Source organism: Tiliqua scincoides, chromosome 3 (genome assembly GCF_035046505.1).
Source record: "Tiliqua scincoides isolate rTilSci1 chromosome 3, rTilSci1.hap2, whole genome shotgun sequence".
Taxonomy (NCBI): Eukaryota; Metazoa; Chordata; class Lepidosauria; order Squamata; family Scincidae; genus Tiliqua; species Tiliqua scincoides.
In genome coordinates, this window is record NC_089823.1 from 112,395,565 (window position 1) to 112,418,886 (window position 23,322).

General features: G+C 41.1%; 2 protein-coding genes across 5 annotated transcripts in view; one reads left to right on the top strand and one right to left on the bottom strand.

Moving 5' to 3' along the window:
* The window catches only part of CLDN10 (claudin 10), a 73,906-nt gene extending 67,503 nt beyond the window's left edge, over window positions 1-6,403 (top strand). For both annotated transcript variants that reach the window (XM_066622236.1, XM_066622235.1), the window contains exons 4-5: window positions 1,007-1,114; window positions 6,292-6,403. In XM_066622236.1, coding sequence (XP_066478333.1) covers window positions 1,007-1,114; window positions 6,292-6,403 — 220 coding nt within the window. The remainder of the gene's footprint in view (window positions 1-1,006; window positions 1,115-6,291) is intronic.
* An 8,533-nt stretch (window positions 6,404-14,936) lies between these two features.
* The window catches only part of DZIP1 (DAZ interacting zinc finger protein 1), a 32,216-nt gene continuing 23,830 nt past the window's right edge, over window positions 14,937-23,322 (bottom strand). For all 3 annotated transcript variants that reach the window (XM_066622032.1, XM_066622031.1, XM_066622033.1), the window contains 7 exons: window positions 21,608-21,800; window positions 20,256-20,379; window positions 19,878-19,931; window positions 18,178-18,380; window positions 17,066-17,193; window positions 16,056-16,239; window positions 14,937-15,117 (listed from right to left, as the gene is read on the bottom strand). In XM_066622032.1, the coding sequence (XP_066478129.1) occupies window positions 15,035-15,117; window positions 16,056-16,239; window positions 17,066-17,193; window positions 18,178-18,380; window positions 19,878-19,931; window positions 20,256-20,379; window positions 21,608-21,800 (969 nt within the window). In that variant the 3' untranslated portion in view covers window positions 14,937-15,034. The remainder of the gene's footprint in view (window positions 15,118-16,055; window positions 16,240-17,065; window positions 17,194-18,177; window positions 18,381-19,877; window positions 19,932-20,255; window positions 20,380-21,607; window positions 21,801-23,322) is intronic.

A 23,322-nucleotide genomic window follows, 5' to 3' on the forward strand; every position in this document is an offset into this window, starting at 1 on the left:
CCACAAGATGCAGTGTATGCTCCATTGGCACAGCTGCACCAGCACTGGAAAATTGGATAGGTTTGGGCCCTATGTGTAGAAATCCTGGAAAATGTGGTATTCTAATGATATAAACAACTACAAAATAGAGGAATTTATGCTCTTCTTCTGAGTTTAAAAGTAGTTAACAGGGTTAGCTCCAAGCTCACCGTCTTTTTTTAGTTTTTTCTTGCTCATTGAATGATCTTGGGTCAAGTGCCACTTCCCAGCCTACCTACCTCAAAGTTGTTGTGGGGATAAAATAATTGAGTATGGTGGAACCCTGAATGCCACGCTGAGTGGCTTGAAGGAAGGGTGAGATAAAAATTAATTTAATGAATCTCTCCCTGGTGAAAATTAAATGAATTCCACTAATACTGAAAATTAAAATACTGGAAACTGATAATAGATCCACTTCCTAGCATGACTTTATTAATAGATGCCCAACTGATCTGAGCATTCTATAAGCTGCCCCAACACCTTGCAACCATTACTCCTTGAACGAGAGCTTATGTGAACCACCATTTTAAAGTTATCTGGCATGACTAGATGGTGCTCAGTGTCAGGACAGTGCCCTAGTCTCCAAGTCCAAAAAAAGCAAATAAACTTTGCTTCGACATTGGTTTATCTCTTTATCTATTGATAAATAATAGAATTACCTATTTTGGCATGTTTAGGTTGTTACTGGAATTGAATTCCATTCAGATCAATTGGACGTGCTTCTGTGTCAGTGGTCTTTGCCAGAATGTCTGGAACTATAACTGATGAATGCATGAAAAGCAAATGTTCAGAAGAAGAGTAGAAGTTTGGATGGTTTTGTTTTTTTCTTTCACAACTAAGTAGGTGCAGCTTCTGCCAACTTGTTTAGTAAAATATATGTTAATATGTTAGATGGCTTTGTTTATCTTGGTCACACAAACATAAAAGAAATGAAACCTATTTGCTGATGAAACTATTTACTAAGCATAAATGTATCGCTTTTGTGCAGATATGAGTTAGGCGCGGCTTTGTTCATTGGATGGGCTGGAGCATCACTCTGCATAATTGGTGGCAGCATATTCTGCTTTTCAATTGCTGAAAACAATAAAACTCCAAGGTACAGAACACACCGGCTTTATTCAAATTAATGTATTAACATATTTCTAATTATTAACTGTGTAGGAAGGTAAGTGATGCTGATCCAGTTTGCATATCTTTCTGAAACAAGCTTACAGTTAGGGTTTGAGAAAGACTGCTTGAAAGAAAAAAAGGGAGTTAAAGACTTCCCTTCTCTTTGAAGGAAAACTTAAAAATATGATATTGCTTGTCAATATAAGGATGTAAATATATGACAATTAATTTTGCTTGTCAATGTTAGTGTTGCATTAGATACCATGTGGCAGAAACTGATAGCAAAACCTTCAATTGTGCCACGTAGATACTGCAATGGATCCTTTTTAAAAGGGATGCATGTTTTCACTGCATGAATTTCATAACTCTGGAACTGAGGGCCCAATCCTATCCGACTTTCCAGTCTGGATGCAGTAGCAATGCAGCCCCTTGGTAAGGGAAAGAACTGTTCTCTTACCTTGAAGAGGCCTCGGTGACTGTCCTCCCACCGCAGGATGTTGTGCATGTCCCATTGACATGACTGCATCAGTGCTGGAAAGTTGGATAGGATTGGGCCAATTATCTTGGAATCCATTGGAGAACTTGTGCTTTCACGGGAAGATGGACATGGATATAGAGTAGCCAGATTGCAGTGCAGAAAACTGCTTTCCCATGTAGCAGGAAAGGTTTTTGTGACCGTACCTCCTACCCGTTCTCACAACAATCCTTCCTCCTTTGGCTTGATGTTCATGCAATCCAAATCTGTCCTGCTTGTCATGGAGAAGAAGGGGACAACTCTTTCCTTCTCCAAAACCAACATGCACTGTTAAGCCAATATAGGAGAATCAACAGTTGCTAAGTTGTGGGCATTGCAACCGTCCCCATTTTGTCCAAGGTGTGAACTCCACTTCTTGAGGACAGGAGGAGGACATTTTTGCAAAAAAGTGAAATGCAAACATTGAATGCAACAACCTGCACTGATATTTCAAGGGTATTTATTGAAATAGTAAGAAAGCACAATTGAGATCATGGCCTAGGTTGCTTCGTCAGGGAATGATCTTTCAGGGGTGTCTAGTAGTCACCTCACTCCATTCCCAGCTCAGCTTTCCTTTAGGTAAAGGCCCTGTACCCCAGGTGGGTTTCACATTATAATGGAATGGTTTAAAATTCAGTTCTTTGTTCTCTGGTCATGGGGAAGGTGAAGATGCTTGAACAAAGGCAGCAGACAGAGTGCTACTGTATCAGGATGACTTGGAAGTCTTGAGCAGATTAGATGGGTCCAAAACAGGGAAATATTGGCAAAAAGTAGGGAGAAGTCAGGATATTCATCACAATACAGGTATACCTTGGATAATGCAGTTTCCTTTATTGCTGATTCATTACGGTGTTCTTTGTCCTGGTGCAATTCGCAATGAAAGCAGGGCATTCTGGGCCAATCAGCACCCTATTCAATTAATGAATATTTTATAGTGCTGTTAACTGTGCATATATACAGTGTATTTTATAACTGTGTATAAAAGATATAGTGTATATTTATGCAGTGCCTGACTTTGGGGGAATGTATTTCCTGTGCTATTGAAGTTATTGCTATACTGTATGGATTTCAAACACCATTCCACTGAGAGGATTCTATTGTCTTAAACTCAATATTTTTGTTTAAAATTAAATGTGGCTGCCAGGAGATGTAACTGAAATGTAAACTATACATAATGGTAAATGGCCAGGGTTGATCTTTTCATACAATTTGTTCATGCTTGTGTAATAGGAGCCGGTGCGAGGATATATTGGTCTATGGTTGCAGCCAGCTTTCGCCACAATGGTTGTGCATGACTAGTAGCTCAAAACAGGGGGAGGGTTGCTGGGGGTGTCTTGTATTAATGTTAGTGGAGCCCAATTCCACAAGTAGATCTTATTTATTTGTTTTTCACATTTTTATACCGCCCTTCCTCCAAAGAGCTCAGGGCGGTTTACACAGCTGCTCCTCCCCTCTTTCTTGTCCTCACAACAACCCTGTGAGGTAGGTGAGGCTGAGAGAAACTGACTGGCCCAAGGTCACCCAGAAAGCTTTGTGGCTGAGGAGGGATTTGAACCTGGATCATCCAGGCCTTAGTCCACCTCCCAAACCACTACACCACCCTGGCTCTCTTTATTTCTTTATCTTCTTTATTAGAATGGAACACTGAGGGCCCAATCCTAGCCAACTTTCCAGTGCCAAATTAGAATAATCTTCTTTATTAGAATGGAACACTGAGGGCCCAATCCTAGCCAACTTTCCAATGCCAATGTAGCTGTGCCAACAAGGTGTACACTGCATCCTGTATTGTGGGAGCAGTCACAAAGGCCTCCTCAAGGTAAGGGAATATTTGTTCCCTTACCTCAGGGCTGAATTATGGCTGCATCAGCACCAGAAAGTTGGCTAGGATCAGGACCTTAGTATATAAAGACTGAACTGCGGAAATTCTCTCATTCATATTTTATCTCAGCTGCAAAATAATTAGGGGGCTAAAGCAGGGGTGCTCACACTTTTTTGGCTCCAGAGCTACTTTGAAACCCAGCAAGGTCCAGAGATCTACCAGAGTTTTTTTTACAATGTTTGCGCCATCAAAACATATAACATTTATGTGTACAATGTATGTTGGTGTACCTTGAGCCCCACTGAGTATAACAGGACTTACTCCTGAGTAGACATGCCTAGGATTAGGCTGTGAGGCTGCAATCCTAGCCACACTTACCTGGGAGTAAGCCCCATTGAGTACAATGGGCCTTACTCCTGGCGTTTCCTCCCAGAGGCACCTGAAGGGGGGAGGTCGGCACTCCGCGATCTACTCATTTTGCCTCATGATCTACCGGTAGATCGCGATCCACCTATTGAGCACCCCTGGGCTAAAGGTAAGCCATTTTTTCATCAGTCCTCTATCTGTAACATGGGAAAACTTTTCCCTACCTTACAGATTGTTGTCAGGATCTGAGATGATATTATTTTTAATGCTCAGTTGTTGTGTAACACATGATTACCGCTCACTTCCCATGATTTTTTTGCACTATAGTTAGAGGTGTTTGTTCCTGGTGAATAAGCTGGAATTAAGCCCAAGTCTTACTGAACACAATGGACTTACTTCTGAGTAAAATAAATAACACTATTTTCAAACATCTCTAACTACAGCAACCTTCCATTAGAGTACTTTAGAGTAAAATAGTGGCTGACTGAACCAGGAAATGCTGGGTTCAAATATTGCCCCTACTGTGAACTTACTGGGCGGCCTTGGGGCCAAACTAAACATGACAGTAGTTGTGCACAATGCTATTTGCTGATTGGGTAGAGGAGCAAATTGAATCCCAGTGTAGCCAGGCAGGAGAAGGGAGCTGAGCCCTCTCCAATACTGTGCTCTCTACTTCATGTAGTAGTTTTTCTCTCGAGGCAACTCTGCGACCAAAAATAACTGCTGTCTGAAGAAAAATGACTAAAGATTGAAATCCTAAATACACGTACATGGGAGGAAGTCCTTTTGAACTGAATGGGACTTGTTCCTAAGTAGATGTGCTTATAATGGCACTAAAAGCATGTGGTTTAGGTTGGAAGAGGCAAGTGAAGAAAGTTCAGTTACTCTCTCCTCCCCATGCCACCATCCTATCTAGTTGTGCTCTGAGGTAAAATACTCACCTTAGATACTCACGTATAGTGCTGAAATTTTTGCCAAGTAATCAAGCTCCAATTCTCACTTTGCCTTATCTCCGGGTCAATCAGAGGGCAGAGCCTTTCAACTCTGAAAAGTTTCTTGCTCAGCTCAAAGCAGGTGTTTTTTGAAACACCAGGATGGGACCCTCCTTCCCAAGAATAACACCCATGGAAAGCAGTGGGTCTACTTCTGAGTAAAAAGGGTTGCAAATACAGTATATGCAGCTGCATCTCTCTGCTGTGAATTGAATTGCACAGTCCCAGTTATGTGTTATGGGTTGTATGTTATACGTAGAGCTTCTGGCTTAACACACTAGACACCTTAAAGGTGGATTTGATTCATGGTTCTTCTGCAGTGGTTCCCAACCTTTTTCACTTGCATATCCCTTGGCAGCCCATTTCCATAAATTGTGCCCTTCATATTAGCAAAATGTTTGTAATTAATAATACAAGCCCTCGTCTCCTCTATATGAAAGCCCAGACTTCATGTATTCTTCACAGTGTTTTCTCTTTTTATCTGTTTGAAGAACAGAAGACTCTGCCTTTGCACTATTTTGCACCAGAAGTGTGCTGAGAAATTCTGGGTGATTGATCACTTTCCATATTATGTTTCAGCTTTTTTACTGTGCTGGTTTTCAATCACTGTTTCATACATGAATTGATGACCAAAAACTGGCTATTGGTGGGGCTTTCACAGCCAACTAGCTACCTCCCTTCCTGCCTTGCTGGTCCTTGCAAAGCAATCCTGCCTTGCAAGGCATTCTGGAGCACGGCCTGCCTTTTTCTGCCATTATTTCATTCTTTTTCAATTACCCCTAAAGGTCCTGTTGAGTGTCCCTGGGAGTACCTGAATACCAGGTTGGGAACCACTGTTTTACTGGTATGTAGTTTACAGTGCACTTACTCTCATAGTGTTTACAAAAAGGTGGTGAAGACCAGAATTTTAAAAAGAATAAAAATGTATCTTATGATCTTTTACTATGTTTTTAATAATTAGAGACTATAGTCCTTAGGTAACAATTAGTGGTAGGTTATTTTTCAGGATCTGGCCTCGGGTAAAATCAGACAAAACTATAGTCAGACACCCCCCTAAGTTTAACCCCCGACTTATCCGAGGGTCATAGAAAATTCCATGATTGTTGGCTCAAAACCTGCCCTCGACTTATCTGTGGGGTCAACTTATAGGCAAGTGTTTACGGTATATATAGCCTCAGTCCCTGCATACTTGGGATAACAATACCAACTAATGTGTTTTGTACTTTATGTACTTATGAGTTGTTATACAAATTAATGAAATAACATCTGTGCCTTGAACACTGAAATAGCACTATAAAATGCTCCTTAAAGACTAGTTCAAAGCTGAATTCCCCCCCTGCACTGGCAAGTAGCTGGGCTCATCTCAAAAAGGCATTAAGTTTGATTTTCTGTCATGAATGGATATGTATTTCCTCTGTTTACAGCTCATTCTCTCAATTAAGAAAATACTTAGTCATGTTCTCACTTTTCAGGATTGGATATACATACAACAAAGCAGCATCTGTGATGTCCACTCGAACAAAGGCCTACAGCAGCTCAAGCAAAGCCCCTCCAAAGCACTTTGACAAGAATGCCTATGTGTAGCCAAGGCAGCTCCAAGAGTTGATGCATTTTTAAAAAATCACATTTGTGCTGTTCACTCACAGAATGATTTTTAAAAAGGTACTGGTGTAATTAGCACCAGAAATAAGAATATTTTATAAATGAACTTTTGCTGTCTGGATGTAAATTTTTTCTCATGCATTGTTTTAAGATTTATACTGATTTATGCATAAATTATATCTGTGAATCATTTGCTATTTTTGCTTTCTGTAAAAAACAAAAACAAAAATACATTTACAAATAAAGTCATATTGGTTATGGCTAATGGTGTCAAAAGGAGTGAATATTTAAAATAAGTAGAGTTCTACCGGATCAGGCTGAACACTCACATAGTCCAGCATTCTGTTTCCCCCCAGCGACCCACCAGCTGCCTCTAGGAAACCCACACATCTCCATTGCCCTCCTGCAACTGGTTTTCAGAGACATTATTTCTGAAACTGGAGGTCACCTACAGCCATTATGACAAGTAGCCATTACTAGACTTCTATGAATTTGTCTAATTTCCTTTTTTAAATTAATTTTTTAATTAAATAATTATATTATTTAAATATTAAATTTAATATTAATAATTAATAATTAAATAATTAATTAATTAAATAATTAAATTATTTTCCAAAATAAAAACAAAACAAATATAAACAAACACATAACAAACACAAACTCAATACAACACAAACTCAATACACAACACAAAAACATACCGTTGAAGGGTGCAGGCAATCATATATCAATGTATCTAATCAATCAATACATATCTTCTAATCTTGTTCCTCTTCTAGTTTAACCTCTAGATATGATATGATAGATAAATGATATTCTGTATAATATATCATGTATACAATATATTCATTTAAATGAATACATCTACAACTTCATTTTCAACCAAGCATAAAATGGTCTCCATTGCTCTGTGTCAGTTTACGCTGTCAATCCAAAATCTCTGTAAGTCTATCCATTTCCGCCACATTCATTATTTTCTCTATTAATTCATCTTTCGTTGGAATTTTAATATCTTTCCAGTATCTAGCATATAAAATCCTTGCAGCAGTTAATATAATAACTAAATACACATCATTTTCTTTATCTATAATATCTAAGGTGATATTAAACAAAAATAACTCTGGTTTCAGCAGTATCGTAAATCCAACAATCTCTTGTATTAGATTCCTTACCATTTTCCAGTATGCTTGCATTTTTTTTACATGTCCACCACATATGATAAAATGTCCCTTCTTCACATTTACACTTTCAACAAATTTTTTGATATGTTCTGATTCATTTTTACCAGTTTTACTGGTGTCATGTACCATCTATAAAACATTTTATATACATTTTCTTTAAAATTTGTTGCTCTAGTAAATTTTATATTATATTTCCAAATCTGTTCCCATTGTTCTAATGTAATATTATGGCCTATATCTTGTGCCCATTTTATCATATATTCTTTTATTGTTTCTTCATGCATCTCAAAATCCAATAGGAACATATACATTCTTTTGAGATATTTTTCTTTTGTTTCTAAGAGTATTCTATCAAATGGCATCAGTTCTGAAGAGAATCCTTCTTGTTTATCTTTCCCAAATTTTGAATCAAGTTGCAAGTGAGTCCACCAGTCCATCTCCACACTGTGTCTTAACAGTTCTTCTTTTGTCTTTAACTGCCCATCTTTCTTCAATAAACTTTCATATCTAAGCATTTTTGTTGTCTCTAGTAAATTCGGCTGGGTACATGCTTCTAGCGGCGCCACCTATCAGGGGATTTTGGCATACATGTATCTTTGTATTTTAGCCCAGATCCATAATAAAGATTTCCTTAATATGATTATTGAATCACTTATATTCGTTTGCTTTTCCATACCAAACAAATGCATGCCATCCCCATTCAAGATCATGTCCCTCCAGTTTAAGTATTCTTTGATCTTCTAATATACTCAACTCTTTAATCCATAGTAGCGCTGCGGCCTTATAATTTAAAAACCAATCAGGAAGCCCCATGCCTCCTCTTAGTTTCACATCTTGCAAGGCCTTCATTTTAATTCTTGGTTTCTTTCCCTGCCAGATGAATTTCAAGATAATTTAATTAGTTTCTTTAAATATATCTTGCTTCAAAATTACAGGGATTGTTTGGAAAAGAAAGTTTATTTTAGGCAAAACATTCATTTTCACTGCAGCAACTCTTCCCATCAATGAAAGTTGCAATTCTTTCCATTTTGTTAAATCTCTTTTTATTTCTTCAATCAATTTCAAATGATTATATTTCACTAATGTGCTTGTTTTCTTCGATAACTGAATCCCTAAATATTTAAGTTTTTTTCTTCTTTGAAATTTGTTAATTTCACATTTTCTTCTCTTTTACTTGCGTCAATGTAGAATTCATTTGTCTATCAAAAACTGAATTAAGGTCTCCAATAATACAGCGTTTGTATTCTCTAATTCTTGTGTTTTTGTATAACTTTACAAAAAATTCTTGCTGATTTTCATTTGGTGCATTAATGTTCACAATTAAGACTCTTGCATTTTCTTTTTGTACTTCCACCATCAATATTCTTCCATCTTGTGGTGCATACATTAATTTTGGTCTCAGTCTCTCTTTTATGTATGTGGCCACACCCCTTTTTAAAGATCTGAGGCTATAAATACTTCCCCTAATTTTTTGTTCACAAGCAGTGCTTTATTCATATTTTTGATGTGCGTTTCTTGTATACAAGTTATATCCATATTTAACTTTTGCAATTGAAGGAAGACTTTATTTTGTTTTTGAGGTGAATTTAAGCCATTTATGTTAACATAGTAAATACTCCATCCTCCCTTAGCCATCATGTTTCTTTTTACTATTTACCTTCTCTTTTTGTCGTCTTCTTGTTGCTATTGGTGAATGCCTCCTTGCCCCTCTAGTTTCTTCCTTCTCTGATTCCTCAGTTGTCTCTGAATCATCTGATTTCTTTTCTTCCAGCTCCATTTCTACACTTTCCTCATTTTCTTCATTTCTCGTCTCACCTTTCATCACTGTACTCAAGAAGTTTTCTGCTTCCATTGTTGAATTTATATTATATCTCTGTGACTGGAATTGAAAAAACATACCTTCTGGGAGAAGCCATCTATATGGTATTTGCTTTCCTCTTAAAAATTTTGCTAGCTCTTCATACTCTTTTCTCTTCTTTCTCACTCTCCATGGGACATGTCTTGGAATTTTCACTTTGCTACCCTCCACCATCCATTCCTTTTCCTGTGAGAGCTTCAATATTTTATCTTTGTAAAAAGTTCTGATGGATTTCTCTTGGTAGTTCATGTTTTCTTAGATTAAAAGTGCTCACTCTTCTCGCTGAATCCAGATCCATAAATATCTCCTCTGTTGGTGTGTTGATCCACTCTGATATTAAATCACCAATCAGACGTTGTGTATTTCCCCTTTCTGTTCTGGTACATTTTGTATTCTCACCACTCGAGCTGCACTCTCCATCTGAATTTCCATTAAAGTTGCCTCTCCATCATATTGGTTTTGTTCTATCTCCAGTATTCTAGATTGATCTTTTGTTGTCTTTTTTTTCTAATCTTTTGTGTATTCTCATCTGCTTGGCCTTTAGCAGCTTTCAGTTGCACACTAAGATCATTTAGTTGTGTAGTTAAAACATCCAGACTAGCTTGAACCTGCAGAAATTGATTTGTGTGCTGCTGTCCCATCACCACTAATTTTTCTATATTGTCTTGTATTGTCTGCTTCCAATCTTTCCCTTTTTGTTCCTCTTGTGTTAGTTTTCCCAAGTTTGACTCCAGGGCAGGAGAGCCCCTAACTTTTGCTCCTTTTCCCGTCATCCTTTTTCTTCCTTCTTATATCTTCTTTCCTGTAAAACTCAAATATCCGTTATCACATATATCAATTACCCATACATCACATCACATCATCAAAAAATCAACTGTTCACCCATAAAAACCAACACAAGGAAATTTTAAGTCAAATAAACCTTTGCCTTGCAATATTTTTAATGCCACTAGATGTCCTCAGCGTATTGTCCTTTTCACTTGTCAAGTCCTGTTCTTATCTTTGCTATGTCTTTTTAAATCCATTAGATGTCCCCAGTGTTCTATTCTTCTTATTCTATTGTTTTGATTCTATTGCTTACATTTGTTGCTATATCAACCGCATTCTGTTCCAGGAGATAGTCAAAACAAAACAGGAGGAATTCAAAACAATGAAGCCACTTTTGCAAAACAAAGAAATGCAGATCTCCAGCCCTCTTCCACAGGCACTTCAGGATCTCCACAGGAAAGCGAAACTGAGCCTTTCAAAGCAAAGTTTATATTCCAAAATGATTAATTTGTAATCCAAGGAGTTTTAGATTTGTAAAGTTACGAGTTATGCTCTCATATTTCCATAACAAGCTCGGCAGGTCTCCTCTAAAGCTTCTTCTCACACAAGCAAACAAATGAGTGGAGAAAGCCTCCTCCCTCTTCCTCTTCCCAGAGGGGGAAAACCTGCTCCTCCTTCTTCCTTCTGGCAAAAGCTTAATCAGGCAGTCAATTAATCAATCAATGCCAGACACCCACAGCGGAACAACACTCACTTAGTTCTTCTTCCTTCCCTGCTTGGGGCCTTCAGCTTAGTTTCAACATGAATCCTCACCAACACGGACATTGATGGCTGGGTTCCCTTGGAGAAAAAACAGCCCCTGACTGGGCCCTTCCTCTCCGAAACCATACACCATCTTAGGAATGAATCTCTCCTGATCACAGATCCTTGGATCTCCTCAGACCCACGGTTTTTTGGGAGGAAATAACATGCTTTCCCAAGAGCTTTCAAGAGCTCAGAAAAGCACAGCCATTCAGTTGCCTCTGGCCCCGCCCCCTCCTCTAATTTCCTTTTAAAGTCATTTCCATCAGGAGGCAATGAATTCCACAGAACCAGTATGTGCTGTGTGAAGAAGTACCTCCCTCCTTATGCCCTAAATCAGCGCTTCACAACGTTTGTCTCCTACCGTACCACTTTGACGGTCTACTTATTGGAAGTGCACCAGAAGCAACAGGCGATGATGTCATTGCCAGTTACTTCTGGCTTGGGAGGCCAGATGCAACATGACAAACACTGGTAAGAGGCTCAGAGTGGACGGGAAAACTTTTTCAGGCGTGTGAAAAGCACACACTGGAGCTTTGATGCTAAGCTGAGTCTCCTAATGCTGCTTGTTGTGTTGCATTGCTGGTCTTGCTGCCAGGTGGCAGGACCATGCCCATACCACTAGATACCAAGTGCCACGTGTATCATTGGCTCAGAAACACTGCCCTAAATCTCCTGCCATCAGTTTCATTGCATAACACACACACTCTCTCTCTCTATGTGTGCATGTGTGTAATGCCTTTCTTTCCACACCATGCATTATTTTATAAGCCTCATTCATGTCCCACCTGCTTTATTCACCATTTGTTTGGGGCTCTAGTCACTGGTGTACCTAGAGGGGGAAAACAGGGCAAATGTCCCGAGCGCCAACCCTCCAGGGGCACCGCCTCAGGCCTCCCCCCATCCACCCCCTGCTCACTTTATCCTTTAAAGCAGGGGTCTCCAAACTTTTTGGCCAGAGGGCTGCATCAAATATCTGGCGTAGTGTGGAGGGCCAGAAAAAAATTTAAATATAAAATTTAAATAAATAAATTAGAAATGGAACTTAGATGAGTGAATAAATGAATGAATGGGCTCATTCATTCAACCTCTCTGGCTCTCAGAACACCCTCCAGACATAATCAGAGCACAGTTCTGGTCATATTCAGTTGAGTGGACCAGAGGCTTTCAGGGGACAAGAGGTTGGCCGTGGGCTGGAAGGAGGCTTGCTGCGGGCCACATCTGGCCCTCGTGGCAGGGTTTGGAGACCCCTGCTTTAAAGGGAGAGAAGCCAGCAGCTCAGCTGGCTTCTGTCCCTTTAAGAAAGCTTCCTCCCGACAGAGGAGGGGCACCCAGGAGCGCTCCTGGAGAGGCAGCAAGAAGCTGCCTCTCCGGCAGCAACTCAGTGCCGGACTGGGCCGCCCCGCACCTCCTCCTTTATAGGAGAGGGCAGGGGCACCTGAACAACTCATGTTGCGCTGACACTTGGGCCTGGGCGCCTCTTGCCGTCTCTGGAGGCCTCCAGAGACAGTGAGAACACAGCCTAGAGCGTCAGCGCTGACGCTCTGGTCTGGGCACCTCCCCCCTTTTGCTGCCTCCGGAGAAGCCTGTGCTTTATTTCTTGGGCTGTGTTAATGCTTGTAGAAGTCCGGAGAAGCCTCCAAAGGCAGCGAGGGCGCATCCTAGAGCGTCAACACAACTCTTGTTGCACTGATGCTATGGGCTTCCCTGGCCCAAACGGAGGCTTCTGCGCAGCTTGTAAGTGGTGCGGAGGTCTGCTATGGATAGGCTGGTGCAAGGGAATTGTGCCAGCCTAACTGCACCATCATGGGCCTCTGGATCAGTGAATTTGCAGTGGCCGAGCTTGGCAGGCGCAGGGGTCTGGGGAGGGTGGGGAGATGGTAGGGGAGAGGCATTTCAGGGTAAGGGGTGGGCGGGGAGTAGAAAATGGGGCTGGGACCTGGCAGTCATGCCATATCCCAACCCCTTTCCCTGAGCAGAGCAGAGCGGGTCCAAGCAGCTCTGTTCTCCTCGAACTTGCATCACCTCTTGAGGTGGCACAGGGTCTGAGGAGACCCATTGGGGCTGTGGTGACTTACCTGGGGGTGAGAGAAGAGCTTCCCCTTGTTTCTGGCTAAGCCAATTCTGGCTCCAATGGATACAGTACAGCCTCCTGGCCTGCCTGTTTCGAGCGCAGTTTAGGATTGCGCTGCACGTCTCTAAATCCTCAGCCCTAAATTTAATGCAAATCTGAATACTTTGGAGATAGTTCCAGAAAGCAGCTTGTATGCACCAGAGTGCCATTTAGTAGGGATGTGCAAGATAAATTTTGCTGATCTTATTGAGTTGAAGAAAGTTTTTCCAAAATTCACCTCAAATTTATTTTGCTATAGCTGGAAGCTTGGTAGCAATTCTAAGTTTGCCATGTCCTCACTTGAGAAGAAAAGGGAAAGTCTTTATCTTTAAATGTGCTAAGACCCTTTATCTTTATATGTGCTTAAATGTGCTAAGACCTTTATCTTTATATGTGCTAAGAGCATATATACTCAGAGTATAATTTACTGTCTCCAGGAAATAACTGGGTGACCCTAGATATAATGCTTCACAAAAATAATGCAACAACTGTTGTTTCCAAGAAATGCTGGGGAGCCTTTAACAGCACTAATACTACGCTGATGTGTGCCAAATAGAAAGAATGGATGAGGATCAAGCTCTTACATGGTCAAGGGCACATTAACTAAGGGAAGCTGCTGTTACTCTGCAGAATCCGCTAAACCAGTGGTTCCCAAACTATGTGCTATGATATCTGAGGGCTCTGTGGTGAACTAATGGGGTGCCATAGGATGTCCCTGACCACCACTCTTCTCAGCTCTCCTGGGTGTCTCCATCTTGGATAATATGAGAATTGCACAAGATCACGCACGATCCAAAATGGCAGTGAGAGCCAGGAAGAAGAGGCTACTGTGAAAGAAGGGCACCGTGGCCACAGTGAGTTTGGAAACTGTTGCCCTAAACTAATATAACTGCCTAAAGCTGTGGTTTTCAAACTCTCCAGGAGTTTGAAACCTGCAGTAAGTCCTTACGGAGGCGGCGGGAAGCAGCGGAGGTGGGGGGAAGGCAGCAATGTGATCCCTAGGATTGCATTGCTCAGGGGGCTGCAGGGACTGGGGTGTACTGTGTGCGGGGAGCACTGCGTGAACGCCTGCAGGGCGCCCCAGCTCAGGGAAAGGGAGAGTGGGGCGATCGTGCTCCGCTTCCACTTTTGTGGAGGCAGAGCAGATCACTCCACTCTCCCTTTTCCTGACCTGGGGCGTCCTGCAGGCGCTCACACAGGGCTTCCCGCACACAGGGACGGCTGCTGCAGGGACTGGAGGGTGCAGCCCCATCAGAAGGGAAAGCAGAGCGATCCAGTTTTGCAGAGCAGGGTGCGATCGCTCCGCTTTCACTTTTCCTGACCTGGGGAGCCCTACCGAAGGTTGTGCAGGGCTCCCCGCACCCCCAGGAGGCTGCAAGAGGCTTCGGCAAGTGCACCCAAGCCCCTGCAGCCCCCCTGAGCAGCGCGATCCGCTGCCTTGACCCTGTCTCCTGGTTGCCCCCGCCCCTTAAGGGGGCAGAGGCCAGGAGCCACAGGCTGTGGCGTCACGATGCCCCAGTTTGAATACCACTGGCCTAAAGAGATGCCAATTTTTTAAACCTCTACAATTTCCACTTGTTACAAAGAAAGTAACATCTGAGTGAAAAGAAATACTTTATTTAAAATGTTCACATTTTTCTATAAATTTTAATGTAAATAATTTTTAAAACTAGTTTTTAAAAATTTTAAAATACTGGGTCAGTTAATACCGTTTATTGAGGAACACTTCTTTCCTAAACACTGAAAGCAGCTAGAAGTATTTGAGCAGTAAACACTGAACTAAATCAAAAGGAAATTAAAGACACCAGTTTTGTAAACAAAAGTTCCTTGTTAATGCACAAGAGAAGAGAAATCAAATTGTTGTAGATAAAATCTCATACCAAAGACAACAATCAGATATCTGAAGAGCCGCTCCAGTCTGTGACACTGACTAAGCTGCTTTTGAATGTGCTTGTTTTATCTGCTTCTTGAAGGCCTGTGTAAAAGCAAAAAACATAGTAACAGTACTCTTAAAGACCTGCAGTGATCAAGATACCAGCACTCTCCTATTCAATGTGTTCCAGTACTGTATCATTTTAAGATGCAGAAAGTTCTTCTCAGGGTCCAGCTTAAATTGTTTCAATTGAATTTAAATGACACAGGCTTGCCAACACAGTGCTTGACTAGAAATGTGTAAAGATGTACTCTAGAAAAGCGACTGTGTTGTTCGGGGTATTGTATATCTTGCTGCCTTGTGGTCCCCATCACTTCTCTGTACTCTACCATATAGCAAACCAGCAGATCAGTACTGTATAGCTTGTAGAAACTGAATTGATGAATACACACATCTCAAACTAGTAAGCAGATCAACAATCGTGAATGGATCCCCTGAAAAATACATTTCTTTAAATAAAGAAGCCACCCTTTCCAAATCAATGAGGATGCTGCCACCTCAGTTGCTCAAAGTTTCACAATAAAACAGAAAGCAGGATGTGTTCCAATGTTTGGAAATAGTAAATATGCCCATGCCAACTTTGAGCATTAAAAGGATGCTTATTTTCAATGGGACTGGTTGGATTAGAACGTTTGTGCACAAAAAATCCATGGAAATATTAAAAGCTATAAACGGACTTAGGATCCTTAGGACATACTCACATTTAGTGTTTTGACAGAACCCAAAAGCTAGGGACCACAGCCCAATTCAAGAAAGTCAAAGTTCCAGCTGACCAATATGAGACCTTTGTTGGGATTCATTAAGGTACATTTACTGCTGTAGCTTACAATTCATAAGAAAATAAGATCGGGAATACTCTGACTGTTCAGGATTATTTTAAATGTAAGATTCATGATCCAGCACAAATATGCTGGCAAGTGTACCTAATCCCACTGCCAGTCTGTAGCCTTTAGGATAATAATGGTGAATGAACTATATACCGTCTTCCTTTGTTAATTTTCCCATAGGTGTTCCCCATGCATGGACCATAGATGTTGCACTTGCATCATTCTTTTCTAATGCAGCTCCAGTCTTAACTTCTTCGTCTTTTGCTAGGAAAGGATTTTCTTCTTCCAGAGATGATAAATCCCAATCATCCTCTTTCTCCTCAATAACTCCTGAGAACTAGTAAAAAAAGAAGTATAATCCCTTTGATTAATGCAGTTGGAGCTTTGTCAATATGTGCTGCTACGAAAAATGCAAAAGTTCTGGAAATTGATAGCATAGTAAAAGCAGTGATTTGAGTTTGTTCTTTGAAAGCAAATAAATGGATAGAAGTAGGAAAGGGAGTCTCAGGGAACGGAAATACAGGATTTATTTGAATCAGTACCAAATGCAGTGATTATATCAAAGAAACCATTAAGCTACTCTAGGAAAGAAGACAGTGCCCTCTACTGATAGGAGGCTACAATATGCTGTATATAAAAAAAAAATTACCTACAGATTCCTTCCAAAAATAGTTTCAAAAGAGATTCATGATACAACCTCTGTGCTCATTTGGTTTGGCCTCAGACACTTGAATACTTAATTACTTGTATACTTCAGACAGTTGAATACTTGTTACAGGGTAACACTTAGCAACTGTTACCCTGCATATCCCTGATCTTGGAAGCTAAGCAGGGTCAGGCCTGGTTAGTACTTGGATGGGATCCCGCCTGGGAATACCAGGTGCTGTAGGCTTATACCATAGTCTTTTGAGACTGAAGGTTGCCAACCACTTGAATTTTACTTATAATGAATAAATCCATGGTTTTTATTTAACTGCTAGATATTTGTTATACTGAACAATTACTGATCATAAATGTCTAATTTGAAGAAACAGACTAGTTTTTAGAAACTATTAAAAAGGAGTTGGAAAAGGAACTTTTCACAACAATAAATTATCCATCGTTTTTCCAGAGAAGGAAACATGTCTCAATATAGATGTAAGATCGATTATAACATCTAATACCTTTACTCCTGGAGCATTCTTTGGAATAAAATCTGGAGCAACATTCGTTCCTTTGGTGGGTTTGTTTTCCTTTCTTTGGTTCAGCTGAGTCTTTTCCACATGATCAGCCCCTCTTTGAAAAATTGCACCTACAAAAGCAGAAAAATGAGATACATTCAGCTGATAATCATACAGGTTGATTATCCCTTATCTGGGCTGCTTGGAAAGGGACGGTGTCTGGATTTCAGATTTGTCTGGATTTTGGAATAATTACATAAATATAATGAAAAATGCTTCCTCTTGCCCTTTTCACTGATGCCCATAAGGGTGCCTGCTGGCCTCTTTGACATTTTTCAAGTGTCTGTACAGGTGTACAACACAGAGCAGAACAGACCTTACAACCTGTACCTGTACTGTATGCGGGAATGAGTACAAGGCCTTCTAGTGTTCACATTATAAAGAACAAGTATTGGACAAAAATGTCTGCATTTTGGAATTCAGGGAGCCAAGTCTGTGCCCCCCCCCCACATGTGCACCCCTTTGTAGGCAGGCTCCTCCAAGGAGGATCCTCAGCAGAGGGTCAACAGAAGCTCAGTCTGAGCCCAGTAGAGGCCGCGGATGTCCTCTGCTAGGCTCTGTAGGGTGGAGAGGGCAGGAATTCACCTGTAGCTGCAGCTTCAGGTAACTGCAGGGGGTTCTGGAACGGAGACCCCGCGGATACAGGGGCATGTCTGTTGTCTGGATTTCAGATACCTGAATAAGGGGCAATCTACCTGTAATAATGAACATTTAGGGCCCAGTCCTATTTAATTTTCCAGCACTGATGCAGCCATGCCAATGGGGTGTGTGATAGATCCTGCAGTAGGAGGGTAATCAAAGAGGCCTCTTCAAGGTAAAGTAACATTTGTTCCTTTACCTCAGGGCTGCACTGTGGCTGCATTGGCACTGGAAGTTGGATAGGATTGGGTCCATAATGTAAGACACTGTTAAGAATGTAGCAACGAACTATCAAGCACTAGTGTTGCACAGCACCATGTTTTCAGTGGAACCTACTCACAAGGTTGGATTCAGTGCTATCACTTGCTGGACTGCTCTCTGGCTTCTCAAGTATTGTACAAAATTAACTTTCATACCTTTTGAAGGCTTAAGATTCACTTTCATTTCTTCCACCTCGTCCTCTTCAGGCAAGTTCACATCATTATGGCTTGAAAATCTTGACAAATTGCCCTTGCTGCTGCTACTCTTGCATGCTTTAGGCTGAGATAACTCTGGTGAGATGTAAGACTGCATGATGTCATCGTCCTCCACTTCTTCCTCTGAGCTAAATGGTGGGGTTCTAGGAGCAACAACAACAAAAATCATCACTTTCCACAGTTTCAAAACAAAAAACTACAGGAAGACACAGATTCAACCAAACTTTTGCTAACCATAAACTCACCTTATTTATTTTAAAGATTTTAATACCCCCACTGTTCCAATCCCATAAAAAGAAGCTCAAAGCAGCATACTTTATATTATATATTGGCAACCTTCAGTCTCGAAAGACTATGGTATCACGCTCTGAATGGTGGTTCTGGAACAGCGTCTAGTGTGGCTGAAAAGGCCGATTCAGGAGTGACAATCCCTTCCACACCAGGAGCAAGTGCAGTCTGTCCCTGGTCTGTCTCCCTGGCTATGGGCCTTCCTTCTTTGCCTCTTCAAAGCTCAAAGCAGCATACACAGTAAAAGCAAAACATAATCAATATTAAAAACAAAACAAAAAAAAGCAGGAAGGGGATAAATTAACCAATTTAATAAAAAAAGTCTTCGTATCCCTCTTCAGGAAGGAAAGGAGCTGTTCTTAAGCCATTTCTCCCCAACACTGCATATACACAACAGGGACCTGTGGGCTGGGCAAAAATGGGTTAACTCCAGTGGTAGGGCATTCCAGAGACCAAATGCCACTACCAGGAAACCACTGGTAACCAATGTCATTGGTAACCACTAACTGCATCTCCACTGGAAGCAGAAGTTGCAAAAGAACCCTTGAGATGCACAGGACTGGCAAATTCATGCAGAGAGAGAGAGAGAGAGAGAGTCCCTCAAGTATCTAGGTCCAGAACTGTGAAGGGCTTTATTGGTTAATCACAATTTCTTGAAGTTCTCCAACTTCTTTAACCAAATAAGGGAAAGGTGGAAAAAAAGCTGTATGTCCAGAATGAAAATAATTTAGGGATTAAACAGGTCAGTGTTGTCATCAACTAGCCACTCACTGACACAATCATTCCAGCTCATTTAGTAAATGCACCATCATTTTGAACATTAATTAATCCAGAGTACCACCACCTGAAAGACAACTGGTTAAAGAGTACAGATTTACTAGCCTAGACGCCTTTAAAAGGGGATTGGACGAGTTTCTGGAAGAAAAATCCATTATGGGGTACAAGCCATGATGTGTATGCGCAACCTCCTGATTTTAGAAATGGGTTAAGTCAGAATGCCAGATGTAGGGGAGGGCACCAGGATAAGGTCTCTTGTTATCTGGTGTGCTCCCTGGGGCATTTGGTGGGCCGCTGTGAGATACAGGAAGCTGGACTAGATGGGCCTATGGCCTGATCCAGTGGGGCTGTTCTTATGTTCTTATGTAGATTTATATCAACTTAAACTGTCTCTCAGATGTTGAAAGTTGCTAGGAAAGGGATTTTTTTCCGCTCAGATACAATCTACACATCTAGAAAACAAAATGAATTCAATGAATTCATGGTGTGTGCAAATTCATGTTTGTACTTCGCATTATTTATTGCTCAGTCCAGATTAACATACAGCCATCAAAATAAATCTGAGGATGACTTACGTAATACTAGCTGACTTTCTGGAAATTCCTTCTCCCAATACACTGTTCTTAGTCCTGAAAGAAAGAACAAGAAGTTATTTGTAGGCTTTTGTTTCCTGCTGTTATATGATACATTGGTGTGTTATGTTTTTACTCTGTATGCTGCTTTGACTGACTAAAATTTGAAGAAGTGGCTTAAATCAGTTATAACAACACAAAAATAATTTAAGAGCATCCCCCTGCAGAAGAACAACAGAATTCTGCAGGAAGACATATTAAATGCCACTTTGGGGGATTGGGAAATAGGTTTATAACTTTCTGTCCATGTTGCTGTTGTAAACTTTCTACTATGAAGGCCCACAAGGCAGCTCACAACCATTAATAAACCACAAGGCTTACTTTAGTGTTGATGTGTTTTCAGCAATTATTGTTCTTTGAACAACTGGACGTTTGGCAACTGAAGAACTTTTTGACATTTTGGGTAACACAGTCGATAACGAACCTCCTGCTGCCCACTGCCTAGCTGCAATGGAAAACAAAATAAAAATAAATCAGAATACAGGTAATCAACAGGGAAGCTGATTGTCACCACTAATAAGGAATACACAGTGAAAGCAAGAACAACAGAAACGTCTTCACAGCTGAATTCTAACACTGGAACAGGCAGGCCAGTTGGTTTGCCCTAGATCCAGAGCAGGGTTGGGAATGGCTGCAGCTCAGTCTGGGGCAGGGGGAATAAACACAGATAATAAACACAATCGGGCTACTTAGATCTGCGCCACCTACATCGGTAGAACAGATCCAAGCAGCCTGGCACTGCACCTGGCTGCCCATGATCCTGCCCGCTGCTCATCCTCCCCCCACCCTGGAACACCTCGATTCCGCCCTACTCTTCCCAGACTACCAAGTCGGCTTGACTTCATTGGCACAAACTCACCTGACTCCCAGCACAATGGCACTGGATTTGGCCTCTGGAGCCCAGTGTACATCCGTGCACCTGCCTCCCAAGGCACTTTTGTGACACCTCTGGGTGGACGCAAGGAACCTGCACTGGCCCAAAGGCGACTCAGGATTGCATCCTCAGTTTCCTTTTTGCAACTAAGGCATGCACTGGGTCCAACAAAATTCACTGCCCAATCCTACCTCCCCACCAGTGGCGCCAACACAGCCATGCTAACAGAGAGCATGCGGTATCCAATGGCAGGAGAGGAGGTGATTGGATAGTCAGCAAGATTTTTTTCGCTTACCCTCTTGTAGTCTGCCCCATCGCCTATGGGACTCTTCGGCCCAATCTTTTGGTCACCCTGCACTGCTGAATCTTGCATTCCACAGTGCAGGGTACTTTCCGGTGATGCAAAAGTTAGCCCACTATCATGCACTGCCACAAACAGCAGCACACAACACAGTGGCTCCTGAAGCCTCTGTCAGTGCTGGTAAGTTGACAGTGAAGATGTGCAATGGGTGGGGAGGGCAGGGAGAGTTTGGGGGCAGATCAGGGGAGGGCAGGGGGAAGGAAGGGGTGAATTTTGGTAAAGGCATATACCAAATCTGATCCGATCTTTCCCAGACCACCCCATTCCTTTTCTCTCCTCAGAAATATGCTAGCAAAATGGCTGGCATGGGTCCAAGGAGACCCAAAGGAGATTGGGAAGCCTACGGGGGTAAGTAAAAAAAAATGTTATAGTTATAATTATATAGTTTCCACAGTATGAAGCCAGTGAGGGGAAAAAAGGCCTAAGACATTATCACACCTTCTGGAGAAATATGAGGACTGGAAAAAACTCTACTGCAAGATGCTCTTTCTGCAACTCGGAAGCTGACTTGTCGTTCAAGTTCTTCTCGAATAGACTGAATGTCAGGAACTTGCTTCTTCCTCTCTTCTCTAGCAGACTCAACAGACATTAAAACTCTGCTCAAATGATCACTTGGGATACCATGAACTCCCTGTGGAGGCAAAAAGCTGCATTCTAATATTCTGCTATTACAGTACTTATAAAAACTTTAGACCATTTTCTACTTTTTAAAACACTCTTGCTTTCCTCAGAGAAGTGGTTTTTCTTAATTTAAAAACATAATTAATTGAAAATAACAGGTAAGAAATCAAATTTTAAAAACACACAGTTTACACTTCTTTTCAAAGAAAAAATCCTTCCATAATAGAATCAAGTACTTCTGATTATATCTATCGTTGGTCTTTATAAAAGATATACAATAGGAGTTTAATTTTGTTCTGCAACTCATGTTCATCTTCTCAAAATCCAATTCTGGTCTTAAATATACAATTCACTTAAACATTTCAATTGTTCCAGTGTTTAAGTGGCCACTCTGACTTAGTGGACAGTTTTTCCACAATTTTACAAACAGAAGTCTTGTTGCAGATAATAAAAAGGTTCCTTACATTCGTTTGGAAAAACTTTATAAACACACCACAGCTTTTGTGGCTGAATGAGTCTAAAACATAATTAAAAATATTGCTCAAGTCTTCAAGCCTTCTAGGATGTTGCCCAGAGCATTGAGCAGAAGATACAAAATTCTTTATAATCCCCTGAAGATGCTTTCCACAGCTGAAAGTGAAATGTTGAGACTAGAGCCTACATTGTATTTTAATCTGTGGCTTAAAGACTCGAGTAATTTTTTCAAATGATGTTTTAGAAACTTTATAAATTCAATATACCCTAAGGTCTACATTTAGTTGCATTTTAAAAATCTCTCCAGAAGTAATTATAAATGGAATACCTCCTTTAGCATATTGACAGTGTTACCATTTTCTAGTGGGACACATGCCAGATATACCATTTTATGGCTATTTTCAACAGAGAAGTGTTTTTTAAAATGCGTGTTTTAAAGTGTTTTTAAAAATTCCTTGAAAGGATGCTAATACTATAAACACAAATTTATAGACTCATGACATGCAATGCCTTCGTGTAAAGGTTTGGTCTTTCTCAAGATCATTGAGGGGGCAGACTGGAAGGCCCACTCAAGCTGATGGATCTGATTGTGTGAGACTGCTTTTACAAGGATTCTTGGAGAAACAGAAAGAAGACATGGCAAAGAACCCCTTCTAAAGGCTGCAGAATTGTAACTGGTTGGTACTCATGTGACTGGAAACAAAGGTGTTTTGTTTGGACCAGGTGTTGTGAACCCAGGCTGATAGCATATGTAATGTTGTCTAAGGAGGACTGAGTAAGCTTATTGTAACTGGACAGATACATGTTTCCTTGGGAAAACTGACACCTGATTGGATAAAAGCTATTTTATGTGACTACTTAGGCCAAAGGTCGCCAAACTCACAACTGCTGTGTCTGGAAAAAGCTGTTCCTGTTCAGAGCAGTGTTTGCCATTCTGCCATGCTGCTCACAAGCAGCCCACCTCATCTCTACAGAGCAATGCTCTGGATCAGCATTCCTCAAACTTTGAGGGAGCTTTACTCCCTTGGTAATTTCTTGCAGGGGAGGGGCTAAGGCAG